The following is a 23,264-nucleotide window of genomic DNA, read 5'->3' as shown; positions in this document are numbered from 1 at the left end:
TGAGGCACAAATCAATTTATCTTATTAATTAATCTAACTACCCAACCCATCAATTATTAGCATATCACTTATTTACAATCATGGAAAAATCTAATGTGTCTTGGTGGTCTAGACTTCATGCATCCTTAGAAGGAACCTCATGCAAGCCTATCTCTCATGACCTCGGTCATTACAAGGAAGCCCACACCTCCTAGCATGGCCTAACAATTAATCACAAGAGGCTCTACCAACATAAATAAATGAAAGTAATACTCAATGCTGCCAAAAAATTCCACACATACTCTCTCAACATATGCAAGGATACAACAACATCAATATAGCAAAATGAGCCTCTTGGATAGCAATAAACAAAGGCACATCAAGCCATCAAATGCTGCCATCAAATAAAAGATAACATCACAACAACACCTACTCACTTGCTGGTCAAAAACAGCATAATAATAATCTCAAACATCCATGGCCTATCTACGTAGAAGAAAGTATAAAATATCCAAAAAGGTGTAGAGAAGTAAAAATACTTGAACTATCAAAATACATCAAAACTGATCAAACCCATTGGGATGATTCAATGTTCTACCGGTAAATAAATTTATGAGCTTATTATTGATCAATCGGTTAACAAAATAATAAATTAAATTTCATAAACCAAACAACACATAAAGGATCAATACCATAACACTAATATTTTTATATGGAAAACCTTGTAAAGGGAAAAACCATGGTGCGGCTGACACCCACAATATCTATATACTTGATCAACGTATACAAAAATTACATAAAGGGTATTGCACGTGCAATCAGGCTCACTTCCTAGAGCTCTTTTCTTAAAAATAAGTCTCACTAGCTTAGACAACATTACACAATGATTTCATACAGAAATGAAGTTATATGATACATCTGACCATGCATGATAAATTTCAATTTTAGCTCTAGCAACCTCCTCTGAACATGTTATTCTAATACTCTGTTCAGCTATGTTCTACTAACGATTGGGATTGTGCATGTGTAACTACACACAAATGCAATCACCCACACACCAATTCGCATAACATTAATATCTGACTGATACACATCACAAATTGAATAACCACTTACATGAAATACATCACTAAAATGTCTCCCTTAAATACCCTTCTAACTTGTTTACTGTGTCGGCCTCAAGATGAAAAATAAACTTGCCCACTTCTGGATCATGAAGTATGTTATGCATTATCCTAATGAGCATATTTGATGTCTACCTAAAAGGTTCCTCCAATATCACAAATGATTTTACCAGGGCCAATAATATCTTAACCGGGTCCTAAATATAAGTTACTCGTACCAAGACCAACTAGTTAACAAGTGTAAAGAAAAGTGTGTATTGTGGTTGATTCAATCAAAGCCAGATTATAAAGCAATAGTTCCATATGAGAAATACCAACACCTAAAGGTAAGTTGCCATCAATGACAACCCAAAGTACAATTTACCTCAGAAGCTGACTACTGGATGAGTGTCAATTGCCAACAATCTCCCCCTTTGGCATTAATAGTAACACTCATGAGAAAAATGATATAACCTTTAATTCTGATCCCCCTAACCTATACATCCATGTAACTTTGTATGTTTGTACACTCCCCCTATGATATACATTCATTTTCATTGTACTCCTCCCCCTTTGACATCAATAACAAAGCAAGGTGCACACCTAAAATTTTGTACACATATATACATATGGGTTTCTATACAAGCTTCAAAATGTTAGGATATAAAGTCTTCAAGAATAAAAAGTAAGAGTTCCAACCTAGCTTAAGAGAATCAATAATGGAGGTGAATCCATTCAAGAGTCTGTCATAATAATTTAAACCTAAGATTCAGTGGGATCCTCCTGGTGCATATTAGATATACAATCTATTTTATGACATAGCAGGTTATCTAGTCTCAAACCAATGAAAATCCGAAGCTCTATTGCTCACCTTATTGGGATGTCCCTTTCCTTTTCTAACCTTAAAATCTTATCTATGACTGCTAAAAATGCACCTTAAACCGAACTTGCTAAATTTGCTGCCATATTATAAGAATTTAAAATTTGGAGTAAATAATCTTTACAATCCAAAATTTGCTTGTCTATAGAAGCTATGAGCTTTGAAAAATCTAGAAAAGTCTTCTATACCTTTCCTCCTTCTGCTAATGTTGCATCAATGGATTGTAAACATGTTTGAATTTTAGCTTTCTTTGATTCAATCATCTGCAAAAATGTATGTTTTCTTTCCTCAACAAATTAATCATTTCCCTCAGTTACAAAAAGCTTAACCAAATAATTGTATTATTAAGCTGCAACCCTTGTCATCTTCTTTCTAATGGCAGGAACAACCTATTCTTGATGGACTTTTAGTCCCTTCTCTTGAGGAGTGCCAAATTTTTCTTCTTTCTCATCAACTAGAGCTTTTAGTAAATTTTATGCATAAGGATCTAGTGTGGCCTCATCCACTTCATAGCCCATCAACATGATCAAGACTATTCTAGGTTGGACTGCCTCAATCATATATTCCTCTTTATTGACCATAAAACAAATAGTATCCTTATATTTTTTTACAATTTCTTTAGGAATTCTAACTATATTTTTCAATTCCACTTGGAAAGTTTTAAAATAGGCCCACATATTGTCCTTTTGTTTCTTACCATCTTGTTGGTCTAGTATTTGTGCAATTTGGGATGCAACTTGTAATACCCACCAAAATACCCTAAAGAAACTAAACAAGAATATGCAAATGGAGATAATTTTTTCTTAATTAACATCTAATAACAACTAATGCAACACATAACATCTCCATCTATTTACATTCATTAATCAATTAACCAATATGAACATACATCATTGCTCATTTCATCCAATAACAGAAGTGAAAATAATACAACATTATTAATCTTTCCCTAGGGTACTTCAACAACATTACTTAATTCATTTCCACAATAACATACTGCACACATAATAAGTATATTTCAGCTTCATTACTGCATCATATTCTAATTCTCTAACCATGAGATATGCAATCTACAACATTACTTATTCCTCATGATACACATAATTTCCTTTCTACCAATGCATCTATATGAATCAATCATATTTACTAGAGCCAATTAACATGTTCTAACATATTAACTTATTAATCTACAAATATTCCTCTTCAATATGATTTAACATTCTAACTAAATCATTCCATGAAATAATACAACTGATCCATAATGCAAATCCATTCTATTCCAACTATTGTTAAGCCCAATACGGAAAGCTAATGTACTGAGAGGGGAGGGGTGAATCAGTACTCCAAAACTTTTCTTGAATAATAACTTTACTGTTATGCATAAACAGAATAGCGCAATAACATAAAATAAAGTTAAAACAAATTGATAACAATCATACATGATTCACTCCATAACACATATATTTTGGTTATGCAGAAACTCTTGGTTAGAGAGAAAAACTGCGGTGGGGATGGCACCCACAACTTCACTACTGCAATAATAAAGAGTGCTCGATTAGAGCTACATATTAGCTATTTCTGATAGCTTAACTTGTTAGGAGTAACAAGATCTGTTAGATCTACCTTGCTAAAGGATTTTACAACACTTAATCTAAATGTTGCACTTGGTTAGAGGCTTTACAATTTATAGACTTGATTAGAGTCTTTTACCTTGTTAAAGGTTTCTCTTTCAACTTCACAATATTACAATAAATTCATTACAAATATCTGCAACTTTACATCTAAAATGTTATAGCAGATTCTATGTGCTCAGAATAGATTATCTTGCTTGTAGCATACCTCAGTAACCCATATAGTAACTCGGTAAACCCTTCTGTTTACTCTGTTCTTTGACTGTTCTCTGAAAACCTTCTTGGTGACCTTTGTGTCTCTGTAACAGTCTTCTTACACTCATGTACACACCCTTAACTCATGTTATATAAATAGATCTCTTAAGATGGTGATCCAATTCATTGCTTCGATCTTACAAACACGATTCCTCAAATGAATAACTATACAAAATATTTCATTGGTTAGATTGATCTTAAAATCATACACAATCTTCTAGTGCAATTTCCAATGTGATAACGGTTAGATGTGCCTCGATCTTGTAACATGTTTTCATATGCATGTCCAGGTTCAATGAATCTGGACACGTTTCACTCGGTGTATATCAACTCGGTGTGTCATCTTTGCTGCTCGGTAGACATTAAAAGGTACTCGGTAGATAGCTCAGTGTATACTGCGTTCTATGACTACTTTCCTCTGTAACCGACTACACTGTGCATACCGACTTCTCTATGTATACTGACTGCATGATTCGGTAGTGTTAACCGACTAGAGTATATAGTATGACTTTGAATATAAAAACTAATGGCAATTTGATAAGTAGTAACAACTATAATCCACTTATTTCCATAATTCATAAGATCGTGCATCTCTACAATAGTACAAATACAAATATTCCTTAATTTTAATTTCCAACTACAACTCATCTTACAAATATAAGTACATTAAATACATCATGAGCATAGCTCTTTCTACTACAAGAATCCATCTACTATGTACAAGAAAATTATATTACATACATTCTATGTTATTCATTATATGAATCTGCTACAAAGTACATCCATGGTACATCATGAAGAAGAATCCAAATCCACACAAGAAGAATCCAAGAGAACATCCCAATGGATAAAAAGCACCAACCTCCCAACCATGTGGAACCAAAAGAACCACCCCTCGTGCTAGGAGATGACGCAAGGTCCAAACACATACTGTAAGCCCAAGCTGGCACCTTTAAAAAAGGAGACTAACCACACAAGGAATCTCAAGCAAGAACTCACACAATACAAGAAGAATGAACTCTGAGAGGCATAAAAATAATCAAAACATATGCATCCAAAAAGCATAATCATAAATCTTAAAGGGGAAACACATGTAGGAGTGGAGTGTCATCACATGACATCCTTAAAAAATAATAATATAATAATACAACGCACTAGCCTGATGGAAACAGGGATCCAATCTATGACAGACTAAGGGAGATTATCTTACCGTCTTCACAACCTTCTCATGGTCATCCTAAAACATCCTCCCTAGGACTAAGTCATGAGGCAGAAATCAATTTATCTTATTAATTAATCTAACTACCCAACCCATCAACTCTTAGCCTATCACTTATTTACAATCATGGAAAACTCTAATATGCCTTGGTGGTCTAGACTTCATGCATCCTTAGAAGGAATCTCATGCAAGCCTATCTCTTGTGACCCCAGTTATCACAAGGAAGCCCACACCTCCTAGCATGGCCCAAAAATTAATCACAAAAGGCTCTACCAACATAACTTCATGAAACTAATACTCAATGCAGCCAAAATCTTCCACCCATACTCTCTCAACATATGCAAGGCTACAACCACATCAGTATAGTAAAATGAGCCTCTTGGCTAGCAATAAACAAAGGCATATCAAGCCATCAAATGATGCCATCAAATAAAAGATAACATCACAACAAGGCCTACTCACTTGCTGGTCTAAAATAGCATAATAATCATCTCAAACATCCATGGCCTATCTACATAGAAGAGAGTCTAAAATATCCAAAATGGCGTAGAGAAGTAAAAATACTTAAATCATCAAAATACATCAAAACTGATCAAACCCAAAACTGGAAAATATTAACAGACTTCAAATAAAGCCTCTTCAACACAGATAGTTTAGCGCTTCTGTAAAAAATAACAATGCTTTGATTTTGTAGAAGAGCGCTTTCATTTCGAGAATCGCACATAAATATCCTAAAATAGTTCTTTTATACTCATATTCACGCTTATGCCTTCTGAAACAATGCTTATGTTGTGCAAAGCGACACATACACAACACAAAACTATGCTTATACACATTAAAACAACGCTTTTACAAAGACAACATAGTTACACAAAAACTTACGAAAAACTCAGAAAACTTTCAGGTAAAATAATAAATTCCAAACTTAACCAAAGGTCTCAAAAAATACATGAAAAAGGACACCCAGAAACAAAGAATACATAAATATAAACAAAATAAATAAACCCAGAAAATAAAAACCAATCTTAAATCAAATGTCTTCACAAGAGTTTTCACAGAACCAGGAACGACATACACAAGAAATTCCAAATACATATTTTCCAGAAACTATACAAAACCCAAATAATATAAAGTTTTCTCCCCAATTATTAATCTTCAACAATAATTAAACTATAGAATAACTTAAAGCTTCAACCCCAACCCAAAACATTTGCAGACACAATGCATACACAGAGAAACCATTAAAACCAAAATGAAAAGTGAAAGAACTCCAACCGGCAACAAGTGGTTCGCCTAATAGAGCTTGCCCCAAATTAGACTCATACAACTGAGATATCCAAATGCCAAGCCCAATAGATCACTTGGCGTTTTGTGCACTATGTCGGCCCTAGAAGGGATCTGACGTAGCTACACAACAACAATCCCTCTTAGCTAGGGAGGATTCCTTCTGAATAACCAAGTCACATAGTGATGTTGACCATAGCTACTCCTAGAGGGTGAACAAGCACATCATGAAATTTCTTCTATGATACCCACCATACCTACTCGCAGAGGGTGGCTCCACCATGCCTACTCATAGAGGATGAAATGAGGGCTCTAACCTCAAACCTCCCAGAGAAGAATGCATCTCCACCATGCCTACTCGCAAAGGGTGGATCCATCATGGCTACTCCCATGAGTGGAAATGAAAATGAACACAACCACCATGCCTACACCTAGAGGGTGGGTCCATCATCGCTACTCCCATGAATGGAAATGAACACAAGTGCCCATCAAAGAAAAGTGATGTCGTTATCTCAACATGAAATTTACCATAGCTACTCCTAGAGGGTGAACAAAAACAAGTTCTAAGTCATGGAATGACATCCACCATGCCTACATGCAGAGGGTAGATCCACCATACCTAAACACAAAGGGTGGATAAACACAAGTGCTACATCATGGAATTTCTTCCATGAAATCCACCATGCCTACTCACAGAGGGTGGATCTACCATACCTACTTGCAGAGGGTGGAATGAGAGCTTTCGCCTCATACTTCTCCCATAAAAGAGCGCATTAACAAGGGATTTCACCTCGAACTTCTCCCTCATAGAGAAGAGCTCATTAGCAAGGTATTGCGCCTTGAACTTCTCCCTCATAAAGAAGAACTCATTAACAAGGGATTTCACCTCAAAATTCTCTCACAGAGAAGAATGAATTAACAAGGGATTGCACCTCAAACTTCTCCCTCACAGAGAAGAAATCATTAGAAAGGGATTGCACCTCGAACTTCTCCCTCATAGAGAAGAACTCATCAAAAAGGGATTGCACCTCAAACTTCTCCCTCATGGAGAAGAACTCATTAACAAGGGCTTTCACCTCAAATTTCTCCATCACAGAGAAAAATGCTTTAACCAAATCTTCATGACGATGTAGCTCCCTCTGAAACTGAAATGTTAGGCTCCCTCTAAAGCTGAAAAACAATAGGCTCCCTCTAAAGATGAATGTCATGCTTCCTCTAAATTTGAAGCGTCAATCTCCCTTTGAAGATGAAATTAATCTTCTGACCTCCTTGTCCAAGGTTACCTCTAGTTATGTATCACCAACTCAACTTTATAGTAGCAAGCTATCTCTAGACTTCAGCCCATGATGCTTCCTCACAGGATGCCTCAAAATCTTCCTTCCTTGAATGCAATCTCTTATGCTTCTTGGGGTGTCCTGAAAGCATTTCAAAGAGATTATCTAGTGCAAATGAAGCATACATGATTCACTATCAAAGTTATAACATGAATTAATAACTATAAAAAATTCATGTGCACTAATGAAGCATGGAATACTTATCTCTTATTTAATGGATCTAAGAATATTAGTCTATTTTCACTATAGTAGGGACACAGTTGCAGTGATCAAGTTGAGCTTTCAGCTATGGCCGTCAATCGCATCACTATCAATAACAATGTCATTTCCATAATCTTGGGCATCCACAATCCATCCCATGGTAATGACACCTAATTGGAGTTGAAATAGTAACAAGGTGTCGATGATAATCTCAAGCCTCCTCTCTGTGAATATATCTAGAAGTGGTAGAAACTCTAAAGGAACTCCACATGTATCTCATTCCCATACACATTATAACAATGCTCAAACTCCAAGTGATGACTCAGTAGGTCAATAAATGAAATTTGTAGCTCCCAAGCAATGACAACAGTGGATGAAGTCTCATAGTGGAAATGGAAGCCATGATAGTAGAATGGATATGACAGTAGTTGTAGCAACAAGTTCTTCACTGAAAACCACACACATCAAGGGTTTATGTGCATAGAACAAACTACATGGCTTCCCTAAACAAGTCCTGGCACCAGCAGCTGGGTGACCTTCCCCAAAGATCCTTACACCACACACTTGCAGACCTATAACATTAGGCAAGGGCAGCGACTATATCAACTATAAAAGGATAGCCACATACAAGATCCCACAACTACCTCTAATGTCTAGGACTTGGCTATAAGTTGAGGGATGGCAATAGAAAATATTTGAACCATAAGATCAGTATGATGCAGATTATATCACCACAAAAGACTAAGCGACTCTTGCAATAATGGTGACATCAACAATATACATAGCTGTATAAAATTCACAAGAATAATTCAGGAACATGAGTATGCCCAGACTTGAATCAACACACTTTCCCGAACTCCCATGTTTTTGAAGAAGTGGTCGAGTTCCCAAAACAATATGAATATACTTCAAAACCATGAACGAATCCTTCCTAAATCTCAATATCAATCTAACTTAACAACATCACTCGAAAAAACTCCCACGATTTTATATATATGCTAAAAAATATCAATTCGGTGAATAATGGCTAAGGCTCAAAACTTCATTTCTACCTTTTAAGCTAATCTCCTTTGTGCAATTGATGAGTCTTCAATATTTATCAAATCATGTAAAAAGTTTCCTTAAAAAATGTAAGGAAGGAGTAAGGCTTTTCAAACCTTGCATAAGAACTCGGACTGATGCCATGGTAAAAAGAACATAGTCAAGACAGAATCAGAATTAATCTTCTACGCCCCTTCTTATCCTACTAGAGACTATTCAATTCTTCTCCTTGATTCTAATTGCATGTCATTGTCACTTGATTCGTTTAAACACACAACCGATACTATTGTGAAGGGCGGACGTCGGTGAGTCTAATCGCTACATTATCCTTTGTTGTAACCTTTTGATATGAAAGAGATCTTAAGTCTGTAATTATTTTTTATTGAATTTCCATTGAAATCACAAGATCTATTTTCAAGTGGTTAGGCTCAATAGAAGGAACCTACTCTGATACAATATTGATTTTATGGTAGTTCTCATTAACCACAGGCAAACATCAGATATGTTGCCTTCCCAACCATAGACGATAAGCTCTTATCATCACCCCCGAGCACACTATATGTCCTTCATGTTGTTGAATTCATATCTATTGATGCAATGATGATTTTGCATATATATGAATCAATACCTCCTAATAGAACTCAAGTCGGCTATATACTTTTGGTGCCAAGGATAGGATCAGACCTATATATTACAAGTTGCATAAGAGTCTCCCTTAGTTGCAAGTTACATTTGGGTTAATCACAAGTTACACACAAGTGGTTCGCCTAAATAGGCCTTGCCCTATATTAGACTCATACAACTGAGATATCCAAATTCCAAACCCAATACATCACTTGGCATTATGTGCACTGGGTCGGCCCTAGAAGGGACTCGACCTAGCTACACAACAACATAATATTGGTAGTTGGGATTAAACGCCAACACGATTAGTTTAATATCTATCTATTAAGGTAGAAAAATTAGAATAATGCAGTTACTTCTTGTCTCAAATCCTTCGCTTGGTCAGTAAGAAATTGAGCCATTAAAGGCATCCTTAGAGTTAAGGAAATTTTCTCCAAGTTGAAGTAAATGAAGGTTAAGAGTCATTGACATGCTCAAGTGATGCATTTTATTCTCATGTTTTTAAAGATAGATATGGCTATTATAGTGACATTTAATTGTAGATATTTGATGTTTAGGTTATTGAAGTCTTATATGGACTTTCGTAGTGGTATTAGAATTTTGGATTATGTTTTTGATTCTTGCAAGTGGATGTATTTTTTAAAGTAGTTGGGCATGCAATTTTAGTGGGGTTTGGTGTTGTCTAGTAACAATGTTAGGTTCACCTTCACTTGTTGCTATTTTCTAGATATTGTTCTTCACTGTGTTTTTTTTGTAATTAGGATCAAGGCCCTTTCCCTACTACTCTAGTAAAAAACAATGAATATAGTAGGAGAATGCTGAGAGATTGTATGGTGTATAACACAATTTTGACATGTCAATGTTAAATTATGATTGAAACATATTTGAAAGATAGATATGCATCAGTAATGGCTATCTCATGTATATCTTAATCTCTTATAATATATAATATCTAATAAACTATATATTCTAATCTCAATGTTATTCTCCTTATTTATCTCTTTGAATTCATTCATATATTCTTATACATCTATCTCTCTTATATCCGATTATTATATTCATATATAATATTGGGGATGTGTCCCATAAAAATACTCACTTATATCGAGCATGGCTAGTCTTGTTCTCCTCTCTTCGCCTATGACTATTTGTGTTAGGTTTTGATGGCTTTGCACCTTTTTTCTAACCTCTATGAACATGATTACCCCTTTAAAAATATGTGTTGTCAACAAGAAGTGTAAAAAAAGTTAATTAGTAGGACAAATATTCTTATAGGTCTCCTTTAGTTGGGAGAATACAATTTCCCATTAAATTATGTCTTCTTGTAGTATATGTAGTTGTGCATTGACCTACATAAGGATCCTCTATATAAATATGGTATAATGGATGGAATTTGTAGTTTTTGGGCTACATTTTTGGGATCATAGAGTAGACCACTAACATGTCCATCTCTTAAGCTTGCCACATCCCATAGCTATTTAATCTATACTTTGATAGATTATCTATGGTCTTGTAGTTATTGCAATTGAGTATTTATTGTCTCTAGCTATGCTTTGATCTTCCCATTCATATCTTGCATGGTATCATAGGTGGTGAAAACTTGTAACACTACTTGGTTAATTTGATTGATCTAACATTTTAGGCTTTTAGTTAGTTTAAACAACTGTAAATAAATTGGTATAATGTAATAATATTGTTTATTATTCTTTTCAATGTACTAATATTAGGATCTAGTTAGAAATGGGATGCCACACATCTCTTTCTCTCCTCATCTATTTGTTCCTAAGTTACAATGCTAGTACAAAGTGTTGAAGACTAAATGTCCATTTATATAGAAGTTATTAGAGATGAGTCCCTTATAAAATACACCCATTCCTATTAGGCCTAGTTAGTCTTGTGATTCACTCTTTACTTGTGGGAGCCCTATTAAAAATATGTTTCGATGACTTTTGCACCTCTATTCTAACCCCTACCAACATTACCCTATTTTCTTTAAAGTACCTTGGAATTTTCTATTCGAAAACTCATAGCACAATAAAATAAGAGTTTATTAGATAACATGTTCACTATAATTATTATAGTTAAACAAGGAACAATGTATGGAAAAGGAATAATGATATAAGGATCTTTCTAGCAATACTTAATACTTTCAAGTATTATTTTACCAACTTGCATCTCTCAAAATTTCTTTTTTTCATGTATATATATATATATATATATATATATATATATATATAGCCTTGTATATAAAAATGCTATAAAACCTTGTTCTTTTTTGAATGATCAAGATATTTTTCTTCAAATAGAAGAAAGAATAGATCATCAAGAATCCTATATGAGGCCATAGAATCTAATGATGGATATAATCACTTTTATGGTACAAGGGGTGAGGCACATGTGACTATCTAACATATTTTAGATGTACCTATTGCTAGGTTAAAGGAGGGATACAAACTCCTTTTATGTTTGTTGTAGGTTAACATATTTTAACTAAATTTTTAATACATATTATTTGAAAAAAATAATAAAATTTGTTTTGAGCTATCAAATCTATATGATTCTATTTTTTTTAAGAATTAATAATCTTTTAATTATTTTATTCTAATTATAACTAATTAATCAGTTATAGACATTCTTTATCAATATTAAAAACTTAAAAATTATATACCCTATTTGATTCAAACCCTTTCTATCATCATTAAAGTTTCAAACACTCGAATATAATTATTAGATTAATTTAGAGGAAAATCCCAAAGCTTTCTCCCTCCAATAAAAAAAACTACAAGGATCACCTAGGCCATTAATAGAGCAGTTAGCAGCTCCATAAGACGATACTCTTATACCGCAATAGAGTTGACTAAAATTTCATATAAATGGTTTATCCTAAATTATACTGCTAGTGAAGTTCAGCAGAGTTTTTCGGTGAGCGAAAAACAGCAGTGTTGTTAGTTTCCGACGCCGCGATGGTGGCGTCACCCCCTGGTGACCCAGGAGGCGGTTGTAGCCAGCTGGACACCCCTAGCCAAGGTAATTTGCAGGAGGCGGTGTGCGATGAAGTTATGAATGACATTAATTCCTCCTGCAGATGGACGGTGCTCGGCAGTCCTCAAGGTGACTATGGTGGTGGCTCCAATTTATTACCATCTACCTCGCATCCGAAGTCATTCTCTGAGGCAGTGGCTCACACTGTTGAAATTAACGCTAAGGCCAGGTTTGATCCCATCTGCCCTAGGTCAAATGAAGAGGCCGAGAAAGGTAAGAACCCTTCGGCTTCCCCTGCGTCCTTCTCTATTGCTCCCAATTCTGATATGCTTAATGAAATTCTTAAGGAAAAAACTAGGTTGAGCAACACGGCAATTTTCTTTTCGGTTACTGATGTGGACAAATGTCCTCCGAGGAAATTCATGGATGATTGGTTTCATAATTTCTGGAACAATAAACTAGGGTTTCATATTTCTTTTTGTAGGCAGTTACAGAAAGGTCTATATGTTATTTTCTTTGTCAATTCTGATGCCCAAAAAGAAGTTTTAAAAAGATAATATTGGTCAGTTGGTTCGACTTCTTTTAGGGCATTAGCCTGGTCGGCGGATGTTGTTCATGAGGAAGTACTTGCGTTGGCGGCGCCTAGATGGATTTTGGTGAAGAATGTTCTGCCTTTTTTATGGCGGTTCCTTCCTCAGTTAATGGAGCCACTAGGAAAGACCATCCGAATGGATGAGTCTACGAGATTGGTCCCTCACATGGACGCAAGGATGTTAATTTCCCTCCTGCCGGGTAAAGAGATTCTGGAAACAATCTGTGTTGATATTTTGAATGAATCCTTTGTTTGCCCTTTGGAAGTTTTGGGTGGGCTCAATGCGTGCTTCCTCTGTTGAAAGGAAGGACACCGTAGAAGGGATTGCCCTGTTTTAAAGAGAAAGTTGGTGAATAGCCCTAGTGTTGCGCACGTCAACCCACCTGATAAAAATGTGAGCCCCGCTAACGCTAAGGTTCCTCCTCCAAATAATGACACTAGCCCTACTGGTGTGAAGGTCGCGTCCTCTCCTAACCCTTCCTCTGTTTCGAAGAGTCTCAATCCCAGTATTTCTCCTAATCCCTCTGCTACTGCCAACATGCCCCCCAAAGACCCACCTAATCCTACTGGTAGTGTTGCCCAACCTCATTTCAGCTCGCAAATTATTCCCGCTGGATATTCAGGCATTGATCTCAATTCTGATGATGGTTTTATCATTGTTCAGGAAAAGAAAAAACGTAAAGCTTATCATGGCTCACGGCAGAAAATAGTGGCCTCTGATTCCATTAACAGGTCGGTCACCACTATCCATCAAGGATCTAAGCCCATCGAAAGCCGCCAGGAAGAACTATCCGGTGACCTTGTCTTAAACACTAATAACTTGCAGATTGTGGCTGTTGACAAGTATTCCACACCTAATAATACGGTTAAAAGACCCCCTCAGAAAGCCTTTAAGGAGATAGAAGATGAGTACAGTCTGGAGGTTATTCCTGCAGGTACCTTGGCGGCTGTTCCAGCTGCTATGCCATCCATGGACATTGATTCTTCTAATGTTAATTGTGATATTGAGGCGTATCTAAACTCTAACAAGGTTTCCTTATGAATTGCTTATCCTGGAATATTAGGGGGCTTGAGTCCCCCGACAGAAAGTTTGTTATCAAGCGTGTGGCTTCTTCTTTTCAATCCATTGATTTCTTTATGTTGCAAGAGATTAAGGCTACTGGCTTTATGCTAGATTCTAATCTTAACTTTATATGGAAAGATGCTGTTAAATTTTTCACTAAACATGATAGAGGTAGAGGGGGAGTTGCTATCTTGATTAACCCAAAATGGGAAAAATATATTTCCCAGCATGGTTGCTCCTTGTGTCAGAGAGCCGTGTGGTGTATTATTGAACATGACAATCATACCTTTGGCATTTGTTCCATCTACGCTTCTAATGACCCCAGAGAAAGAAGCACCCTGTGGGATTGGTTAAGTACTCTCCCTGATATCCCTTGGCTCTTTGGGGGAGACTTCAACATGGTTGAGTCGCAAGAGGATAAGTTTGGAGGCATCCCATTTTAGTGGAAAGATAATGAACGTATGCATTGGAATAGATTTATTAATACTAAGAACCTTTTTGACCCCCTAGCTGGTAATAAATCTATCCACCATGGTCTCTGGCACACTTGGTGCAATTTTCAACAGGGTCAATCCAGAATATATTCTAGGCTTGACCGTTTTTATGCTAATAAGCACTCCTTTTCCTTTATTCCCTTCGATTTGGATTGCATTGTTAAGACTTTTGCTACTACTCTTTCGGATCATCACCCTATTTTTGCTTGTGTTAACTTCATCACTGCCCCTGCTACTCCTAAAGTTAGGGATTATAAATTCATCCTTAATTCCAGTCTTCTTTTGGACAATGATGTCCTGGCTGCTATCCAGATCGTTAGTGGTATTAATGAATATAACCTTCGACATTGTTCTAACCTGGAAAGATGGTTGTGTAATATCTCTACCTGGAAGAATCTCCTTCAAACTATCGGCCAAAAAAGGGCCAAGGATTACAGATTTGTTGAAAAACAGTTAAATACCAATCTGCAAATTGCTGAGAGTAACATTCAGGACAATCCTGCTAACCTCGATCGGTTATCTCAGGTTATGGTTGCTAAAGACGCCCTTAGAATCCACCAGCAAATTAAGATTAGGGGTGCTAAGATTAGATCCAGGGCTCATTGGCTCCAAGTTGGAGACAGAGGGTCAAAATTTTTCTTTAACCTTCTTAAGCACAAACATTGTAAAGAAGCTATAGATAAGCTCTCAATAGACAATCAGGATGTTTCCGATCCTTATGCTATCTCTAATGCCTTTGCTGACTTTTACAAAGCCCTGTTCTCTTCGGAAGATTCGTTGGAGGCTGAAGTCTGTAGGGATAAGTGTAAACCTTTAATTCCTGGCAAGCTTGATTCTAAAGATATCTCTAATTTATCTAAATCCATCTCCATTGTTGAGGTTGAGGCTATGGTTAAAGCCCTTAGCAACGACAAAGCCCTGGGCCCGGACGGTTTTCCGGTGGAATTTTATAAGGTTAATCTAAGCTGGATTAGTAAGGACCTTCTTGATCTTTATAATGAGGCTATTTCTAATGGCTCTCTTGGCCCAGATATTAATCAAGGTATTATCAAACTGCTTCCAAAAGATGGCAACAAGGCTCTTATCAAAAACTGGAGACCTATAACCTTGCTTAATGTCTCCTATAAAGTTCTTGCGAAGATTCTTGCTCTTAGATTAGTCGATATCCTGCCTAAGTTCATTGGTCCCTCCCAAACTGGTTTTATTAAGGGCAGGTACATACTGGAGAATCTTATCACCAGCTAGGAAGCCATGGACTGGGCTAAAAATTCTCACCAGAACACTGCCATGTTGCTTCTTGATTTTGAGAAGGCCTATGACAGATTCGAATGGAAATTTATTTTGATGATGTTGGAAGCATTTGGCTTTCCTCCTTATTTTTGTCTTGCTGTTCAAACTCTTCTTAAGGACGCCTCTGCGCGTATTGAAGTTAATGGAGTTCTTTCCCCCTCATTTCCGCTCGGTAGATCTATCAAGCAGGGTTGCCCTCTGGCCCCTGCCCTTTTTGTCATAGCCTCTGAAGCCCTATACTATATCCTCAAAGACTCCTCCTTGTCTCCCGATGTCAGAGGTATATTTCTTCCCAACGATGAAGAGCTTATTAATTGCCAGTTTGCTGATGATATGGCTCTGTTTTTTGAGCTTACTAAAAATAATTTTAAAAATCTGCAAGGAAAGCTTGATGTTTTCTGCTCTGCTTCCGGTGCTCGTATTTCTCATGCCAAGTCAATTTGTCTTGGTTGGGACGAGCACCCCCCTGAGTGGTTTGTTAATTCCGAATTTCAATGGGGAGGCCCTAACAAAACTGTCAAATATCTTGGTATCCCCTTTTCTGTGGAGCCTACCCTTAAGAATATGTGGCTCTAGATTAAAGAGAAGATTCTCAATAAGCTTAATAAATGGCATAATAGAACTCTTTCTTTGGCTGGCAGGATTCAAGTCTGTCAGAAAATTTTGTCTTCTTACAGTATTTATTATTCTTCAGCTTGGTTGTTCAGTAATTATCAGATTCAAGAAATTCAAAGTGCCATCAGAACCTTTCTCTGGTCTGATGGTAAAGGAAACAAAAAGCAGCATGCTGTTAAATGGGCCTGGTGCCATGCTGACAAGATCCTTGGGGGGCCTGGGCTTAAAGACCTGAAAACCTAGGGTATTGCCCTTTCCGCCGAATGGATCTTTCATTCCTTGGAGGGTAACAGCCCTTGGAAAGTGCTTGTCAGGCATAACATTGAGAGAGGCTTTCCCAAGAAAGCTAAGTCTTAGAAAAACCTCCCTTTCAGTGATCTTCTTTTAGGTAATTTCCCTATTGCTGTGCAAGGTTCTGTGGTCTTCAAATCAATATGGAAGGCCTGGGAACATGTTAGGGATCATATCTCCAACAAGGACTGTTACTTCAATGATCAACTCCATGGAGAAAGATCTATTTGGTGGAATTTGGTCATCAATGGGAAGCCCCTTGCTTTATCCCAAGGATGCTCTGCCAGATCCTGGGCTAAAAAAGGGATAAATCAATTTGTGGATTTGTTTGAGGATGGTCTCCTCCCCTTGTGGGATGCCATTAAGACCAAATATGACATTCCTGACTCTCAGAAGAAAACTTACAATATGATCCTTCAAGCTGCTAGAGATCTCCCCTCTTTATGCCATGTTGATTCTCTTAGACATCTTAATTGCAAGTGGCCAGGGGGAGTTGTTATGGCTAGCCTCAAGGCCAAGAACATCTACTCTGTTATTAATCAAACTAATGATATTATTGTTCATGTGAACTCTGTCTGGTATTCTTCCTTTGATACTAAGATGTGGAATAAGTTGTTTCAGTATTTATGGAGAAGTCCTATTGAGCCAAAAATTAACTGTTTTAAATGGCTTGTTCTGCTTGATAAGCTTCCTGTTAAAAGCTTTAATTCTGATTCTGACTTGTGTAGCATTTGTAGACTCCCAGAAACTGGGAGACATATTCTTTTCGATTGTTTATTTGCTAAAGAAATTTGGAGTATGTTTGGTGTTATCTATCCTATTACTGTGAGCATTCTTGACATGATTACTGGTTATATATCTGGTCTTCCTAAAGATTCGAATCTTTTTTGGAATATACTGTCCTCTAACATTCTTTGGCAGATATGGAAATGCAGGAACGAAGAGAAGTACCAAGGTAAGCCAAGGGCTCTTACTGAGTTTTTCAGGAAACTCACATATTTTAAAATCTTTCTGCAGGTTCAAGTCACCATGATGATAGAGAGAAAGAAGCTGGAAAGATTTCTCAAGACTGGTCACGCGTCCTTCTACTACTATGAGCTGAAAAATGGATACCTTTGGTGGAGATCGTTGGAAGATCTTCACGCCTTTGACCAAGCTTGTGACAAGCTCAGGAAAGAAATCAGGAAAAATGCAAATCCCAGGATGGAAGAGCTCTCCTTGCTGTCTCAGGTTCAAGCGCATAAGAATATAATCTGGATGGAAGGCCCCCAAGGCTGGACTGCCTGGGTCGATGATTTCTATGATATTCTTCACTAGTTGGTTATCAAGTACCTTTATGTATTGAGCTGTTTATTCTGTTACTCTGATTTTTTGGCGGCAGTCGGAGGTTAATCCTCCCTGAGGGACTTCCTTTTGAACTCTATTGTACTTTTTTGTTCTCCTTATGCTTAATAGAAAAAAAAATTTCATATAAATAATATCACTCGAATCTTATTCTTAAATAGGCCGCCGTTTCCTATGGAAGTGCCATGCTCTATGCATTTAAACAAGTCCCGCTCCGGTGTTATTCGCCTCAATCGCAGTATAGAGTTCCTTCCCATCCCGGAAATATGGTTTTAAGTATTGATTTGGATGATTGAAAACCAGTAAAAAATACCAATCTCACATGTGAAGCCCACCACATAAAATCGTCCTTAATATTTTTTTTCATTTTTATATCTACTTAAAAATTCTCAAGTTGTTTAGTTTACTAAGATGGAAAACTAGAGTAAACCAGCAATTTCTTGTCTCAAATCCTTGTTTTTGTCAGCACGAAATTGAGCCATTCAATGTATTCTCAGTGTTGAGGGCTTTCTATGTATCACACAGTGCAAAGAAAATGAAGGTGAAGAGCTATGAACACGCTCGGGTGATGGGCGTCATCCTAATCTTGGGAATAGCTCGCCTGCATTTGGAAAATGACAGCCTTGCCCAGAGCTCACTGAATATCGTGGCAGTGACGACCGATCGTTTTACAGAAGTTGAGGAGCACAGTAAATCTGTTGCAAGTATGGCGTCTCCATGGCTTAGTGATGGCAATTTGTGGGTTCCTGCAAAGAAATTCTCTCTTCCACTCTCTGGAGAATGGGAGCAGGAGATGGGGTCTGCGCGTCTTTTACCTTTACATTTCCAAAAGGAGGACAAAATTTTCAAATTGGCTTCTTTATCTCTATATCCCCAAGTTTCAGATTTCCTTAATGGATTCAAAAGAAGTCAGATTTCCAAAGTTGTGAATCTCACCGCATCCCTATGCTTGCACATATCCAATAACAAAAGCAGTCCTAGCAATAACAAGATCTGCCGGACAGGTTATGAGAATCAGCCGAGCATACCTCAACTTTACATGAGCTTCCAAGGAATTTTCACAGAATCAAATAGCGGTAATCAGAATCTGTGTATGTTGGGCAAATCGAAGGTGCCCTGCGGCATATTAATGCTTCTGCTCGCTTGAAATGGTCGGCCCCTCCACTGGTTGAAGATGACAAAATTCTACTTCACCTGCAGATTCCGCCTAGCATTGGGCTAACGACTAGAAAGATTGTTGCGCAATTGGCAAGCTTCCGTGCTTCAGATCATCCCATGTTCTTTGCTACTGTGTATATCACATTCCCAGTGGATTACTCGCCGCCCTACAAATTCATTACAGACAGCATGGTTGAAAGCGCTTGCAAGGCGCAGGTCCATAAAAATAAGTTCAGAGATCTGGAATTGTACCAAGGGAAATCTCGATCGTGCCAATTCTTGAGGTTAATATCTGAGCATTGGACTTTGGAGGGGATCCCAAATTGGCAATGCAAAGGGCCGGTAGAGTATTGTAACAGGGTTGGTCCTTTCTCCAATCAAGGGGGTTTCAGCAACTCCGGGATTTTTATTAAAAGATTTGAATGCTTTCAATCCAGTGCACAACCAGATTACAATATAAGTGCCGCTATTAGTATTGTGCCTGCAGTAGAACACAACACCAGGAGTTCTGGATTAGGATCAGTCAGAGAGAAGCAAAACACTATGTGGATCCAAGGAATATGGAGAAAAGCATCCCCTGGTAAGATTTGTATGCTGGGATGCCTTGCATCTACCCCAACCCCTGCTTGTGATTTTTTGGTCTGTCTCTACATTCTAAAATTTCTTTCGCTCCAGCAGCGCAATATGGTAGTGGGCTTTATCTCTAGCGTTCACAAGGACTCCAAGGCCTTCTATCCTCTTTCCTTTGAGCACCCGATACAGCCTCATATACCTCTGCCCCGTGGATTCTATGGTGAAATGTCATACCGCTACACCAAGTATACAATTGCAGAATTTCTCACTGAGCACAAAAGTTCAAAGGTTACGGGTGATCAGGTTAGGTGGTATTTATTCAGGTATCCCTGGAAGAAAGTAGGACGAGCAAGGGATAGTTTTTATAGCTTAGGCAGAGATCTTTCAGTGCATTCAACCATCGCTTCCACGGGAGTAAATCCAAGTACTATGATGAATTTGGATATCATTGCCATTGATAAGTTTGTGGGTATGGATTTATCAGATACATCATTCGGTTAGACCTATGGAAGCGAAGCGTGCTTCTTGAAGCAGGAAGAAACCTCTCAAGAGGAAAGACCGTTACTCAAAGTAGCAGCGCAGCTCAAATTGCAGGGGATTTTTCCTACCCTGTTCAAGCTATTTGTCGAGGGTGTGTACGATCCGCAAATGGGCAAGATGAATCTTGTAGGCTGCCTGGATATTCGGGATCGGACAGAAATTCTTCACAGCAATACAAGCAATGATGTTGAAGATGGCCTGGATTGCTAAATTCAACTGAAATTACAATACCCACCAACGAATTTCAGCCTTTTGATAGATCGGTCTGTGAAAGTGTCAATCAGAAGCAACAGAACAGAGAGCGATCCACTTCATTTCAAGCCAGTTGAGTTCCACACAGCACAAATCTTTTACATTGGAGAGACAGCAGAGGCGATTCCTCGCAGAATTTTGGAGCCGATGCTGAGTATTTTGTCTCTCTGCCTTGAAAGTGCCTGCATATTGAGTCAGTTTCTGTATGTTAGGCACAATGCACAGACAGGTGCATACACTTCACTTGTAATGGTGGGCATCCAAGCTCTGGCTTACGGTATTTCACTCACAACTGGGATAGATCACTTCTATTTTGCAAGTTCAGATTCCCCTTCTAAAGGCTTTTGTCCAACGGAACAAAAACATCATCCCCTGTTTGATATCCTAATCAATGCCATGCTTTTGCTTGCATTTGCCTTAACAGTAAGACTTTTCAAAACAGTTCGGCAATCTCGTCTTCGTCTCACCCAAATACCAAGCGAAAAATGGCTGTTGCTCTGGAGCGGAGTTATGTACGGCATTTGTTTTGTCATAGAGATTTGTGCTTCCATTACTAAAGCCCGCCGTAATGTTGGAACAGAATTCGTCTCTTCTGTCAATTACGGTTTGACTACTGCGCCTGTGAAGATGGATTGGAAGGAGGCGGTTAGACGATGCGTGCAATTGATTCAGGGTTTCTTTTTGGTACCTCAAGTTTTTTGGATGTCTGAATTGAAATATAAGGGTAAATCTCTAAGGAAATTTTTTTACTATGGGATTACTGCTCTGTGCGTCTTTCCTCAAATATACAATTACGCGTACAATCGCCACTTCCAGCCTGAATTTGGGTCGATGGCCGCTGTTGTTTTCGCTGTCGTCGTTTACCGCCGGCAAACTGGATCTGAAGACTGAGGACTGAGGAGGTAAATCGAATATACTGCTCAAATCATGAATAACCAGATTTCTCATGAGAATAATGGTTAATGATTATAACCTAATGTATTTCGAATTTTCAGTCTCCTTAGCCTGTGCAAATGTACTTTTAATTGGTTCGTTGAATGGCTTTTTAATTACATTATCATTTGCTATTATGTTTAAGGTTTAATTTATTTGTTTCATCTTTAGTGGATTGTGTAATTTTAATACTAATTTTACATAAATAATTATTTGAATTTGACATATTATTTAGGAGGATGATGATAAATCATGTAAAATTTGTTATAATAGCTAATAGAATTAGTTTTTACATTCTTAGTCTATTATTATAAGTACAAATGAGAATACATCAAGTTCACCTTCTCATATAATACAAATGTACTCAAAAGATCGCACTTCATTTATTCATTGTTGTATATAATACATCCACTTAATTACCTATTATATTTTCATATTATCTCTATTTTTTATCTCAAACATAAATATAAGCTCCAAGTCATCTTTGCCAATCAAATAGAATCTTTCCCTCGACCCACATTTATTTAGTCATAAGTCAATGATTAGCTATAGGTCAACTTTATGGTCTCACTCTAATTTTGTAATGTGTTTCATGTAGGGCAATAGGTGTACTATGTAGTTCAAAGGTATATCCATCAAAATTTTTAATTTCAAGGTCCTTTGTGTGTCCGTTGGTTTTATCTTCTCAAGATTATTTGGTCCTTAGTCTTTAATCATGTATGTGATTTAGTTTTTCCTCCGTCATGTATTATACAACCCACTCAACAATCTAAACAACTTGATGCCTTTGTGTTCTTGTGCATGTATGAAACAATTTTATCTATGTTTCCTCTCACTTAGCCAAGATCAAGGCCAAGATGTCCAGATGTGCTAATATTAATTACTTTTCTCAAATAAATATCTATTTCTCCCAATTTTTATTCATTCACTATTCTGTAGACCTCTAGTCAATTAGTTTGGAAGATCTCTTCAAAATTAATGCAGTATTATGTGTGGCCTTTATGTGGTTTGGAAAACCACTAACCTTCTAGGTTATGGAATTGAGCATCGTCATTGTTTATTCTTATGTTCATAAAATGGAGTAGATCTTGATTGAATAAGTATAGGCCCAAGAGTGCATGAAAGTCTTGCAAAATTTGAAGCTATGTAATAATGTATTGATAAAAAAACACACATAAGAAAACATTCACAAAACACATATTTTTTATTTATCAAAATGTATTTCTAACTAAAATGAGTAGATGAAGGGTCTCCTAGTTTCTACACATTACAATCAAAACCAAAACCAACAAAAAAAAGATATTTGAAATACTAAATAGTATGCTTATCCAAGCTTGGCAACCAATGGCTATTAGATAGAACATAACAACTTATATCCAAATAGAACTACACACACTATCCTAAGATAATAAAGTTGAAACTAATTGGAACATTCTAGATTGGAAAAAAAAGAAAACAAAATCAACCTTACTAAAATACTGAGTTAGGGTCTAATACTGGGTACAAAGGGACTATCTGTGTATTCTAAATTATAATAGATTGGATCTTCTTATTCAGATGAACAACGATCCTGTAAGAAGCATCTC

At 37.1% G+C, this 23,264-nt stretch overlaps 1 protein-coding gene across 1 annotated transcript; it reads left to right on the top strand.

The window, feature by feature from the left end:
* Window positions 1-12,514: 12,514 nt before the first annotated feature.
* LOC131040918 (uncharacterized) lies at window positions 12,515-18,279 on the top strand. The gene is made up of 3 exons (XM_057973876.1): window positions 12,515-12,578; window positions 12,637-12,806; window positions 17,896-18,279. The coding sequence occupies exons 1-3, from the start codon at window positions 12,515-12,517 to the stop codon at window positions 18,193-18,195; spliced, it is 534 nt and encodes a 177-aa protein (XP_057829859.1). The 3' UTR covers window positions 18,196-18,279.
* The last annotated feature ends 4,985 nt before the right edge of the window (window positions 18,280-23,264 follow it).

Source organism: Cryptomeria japonica, chromosome 4 (genome assembly GCF_030272615.1).
Source record: "Cryptomeria japonica chromosome 4, Sugi_1.0, whole genome shotgun sequence".
NCBI lineage: Eukaryota > Viridiplantae > Streptophyta > Pinopsida > Cupressales > Cupressaceae > Cryptomeria > Cryptomeria japonica.
The sequence above is the reverse complement of the archived record's forward strand: the minus strand, read 5'-3'. Positions and strand labels throughout refer to the sequence as shown.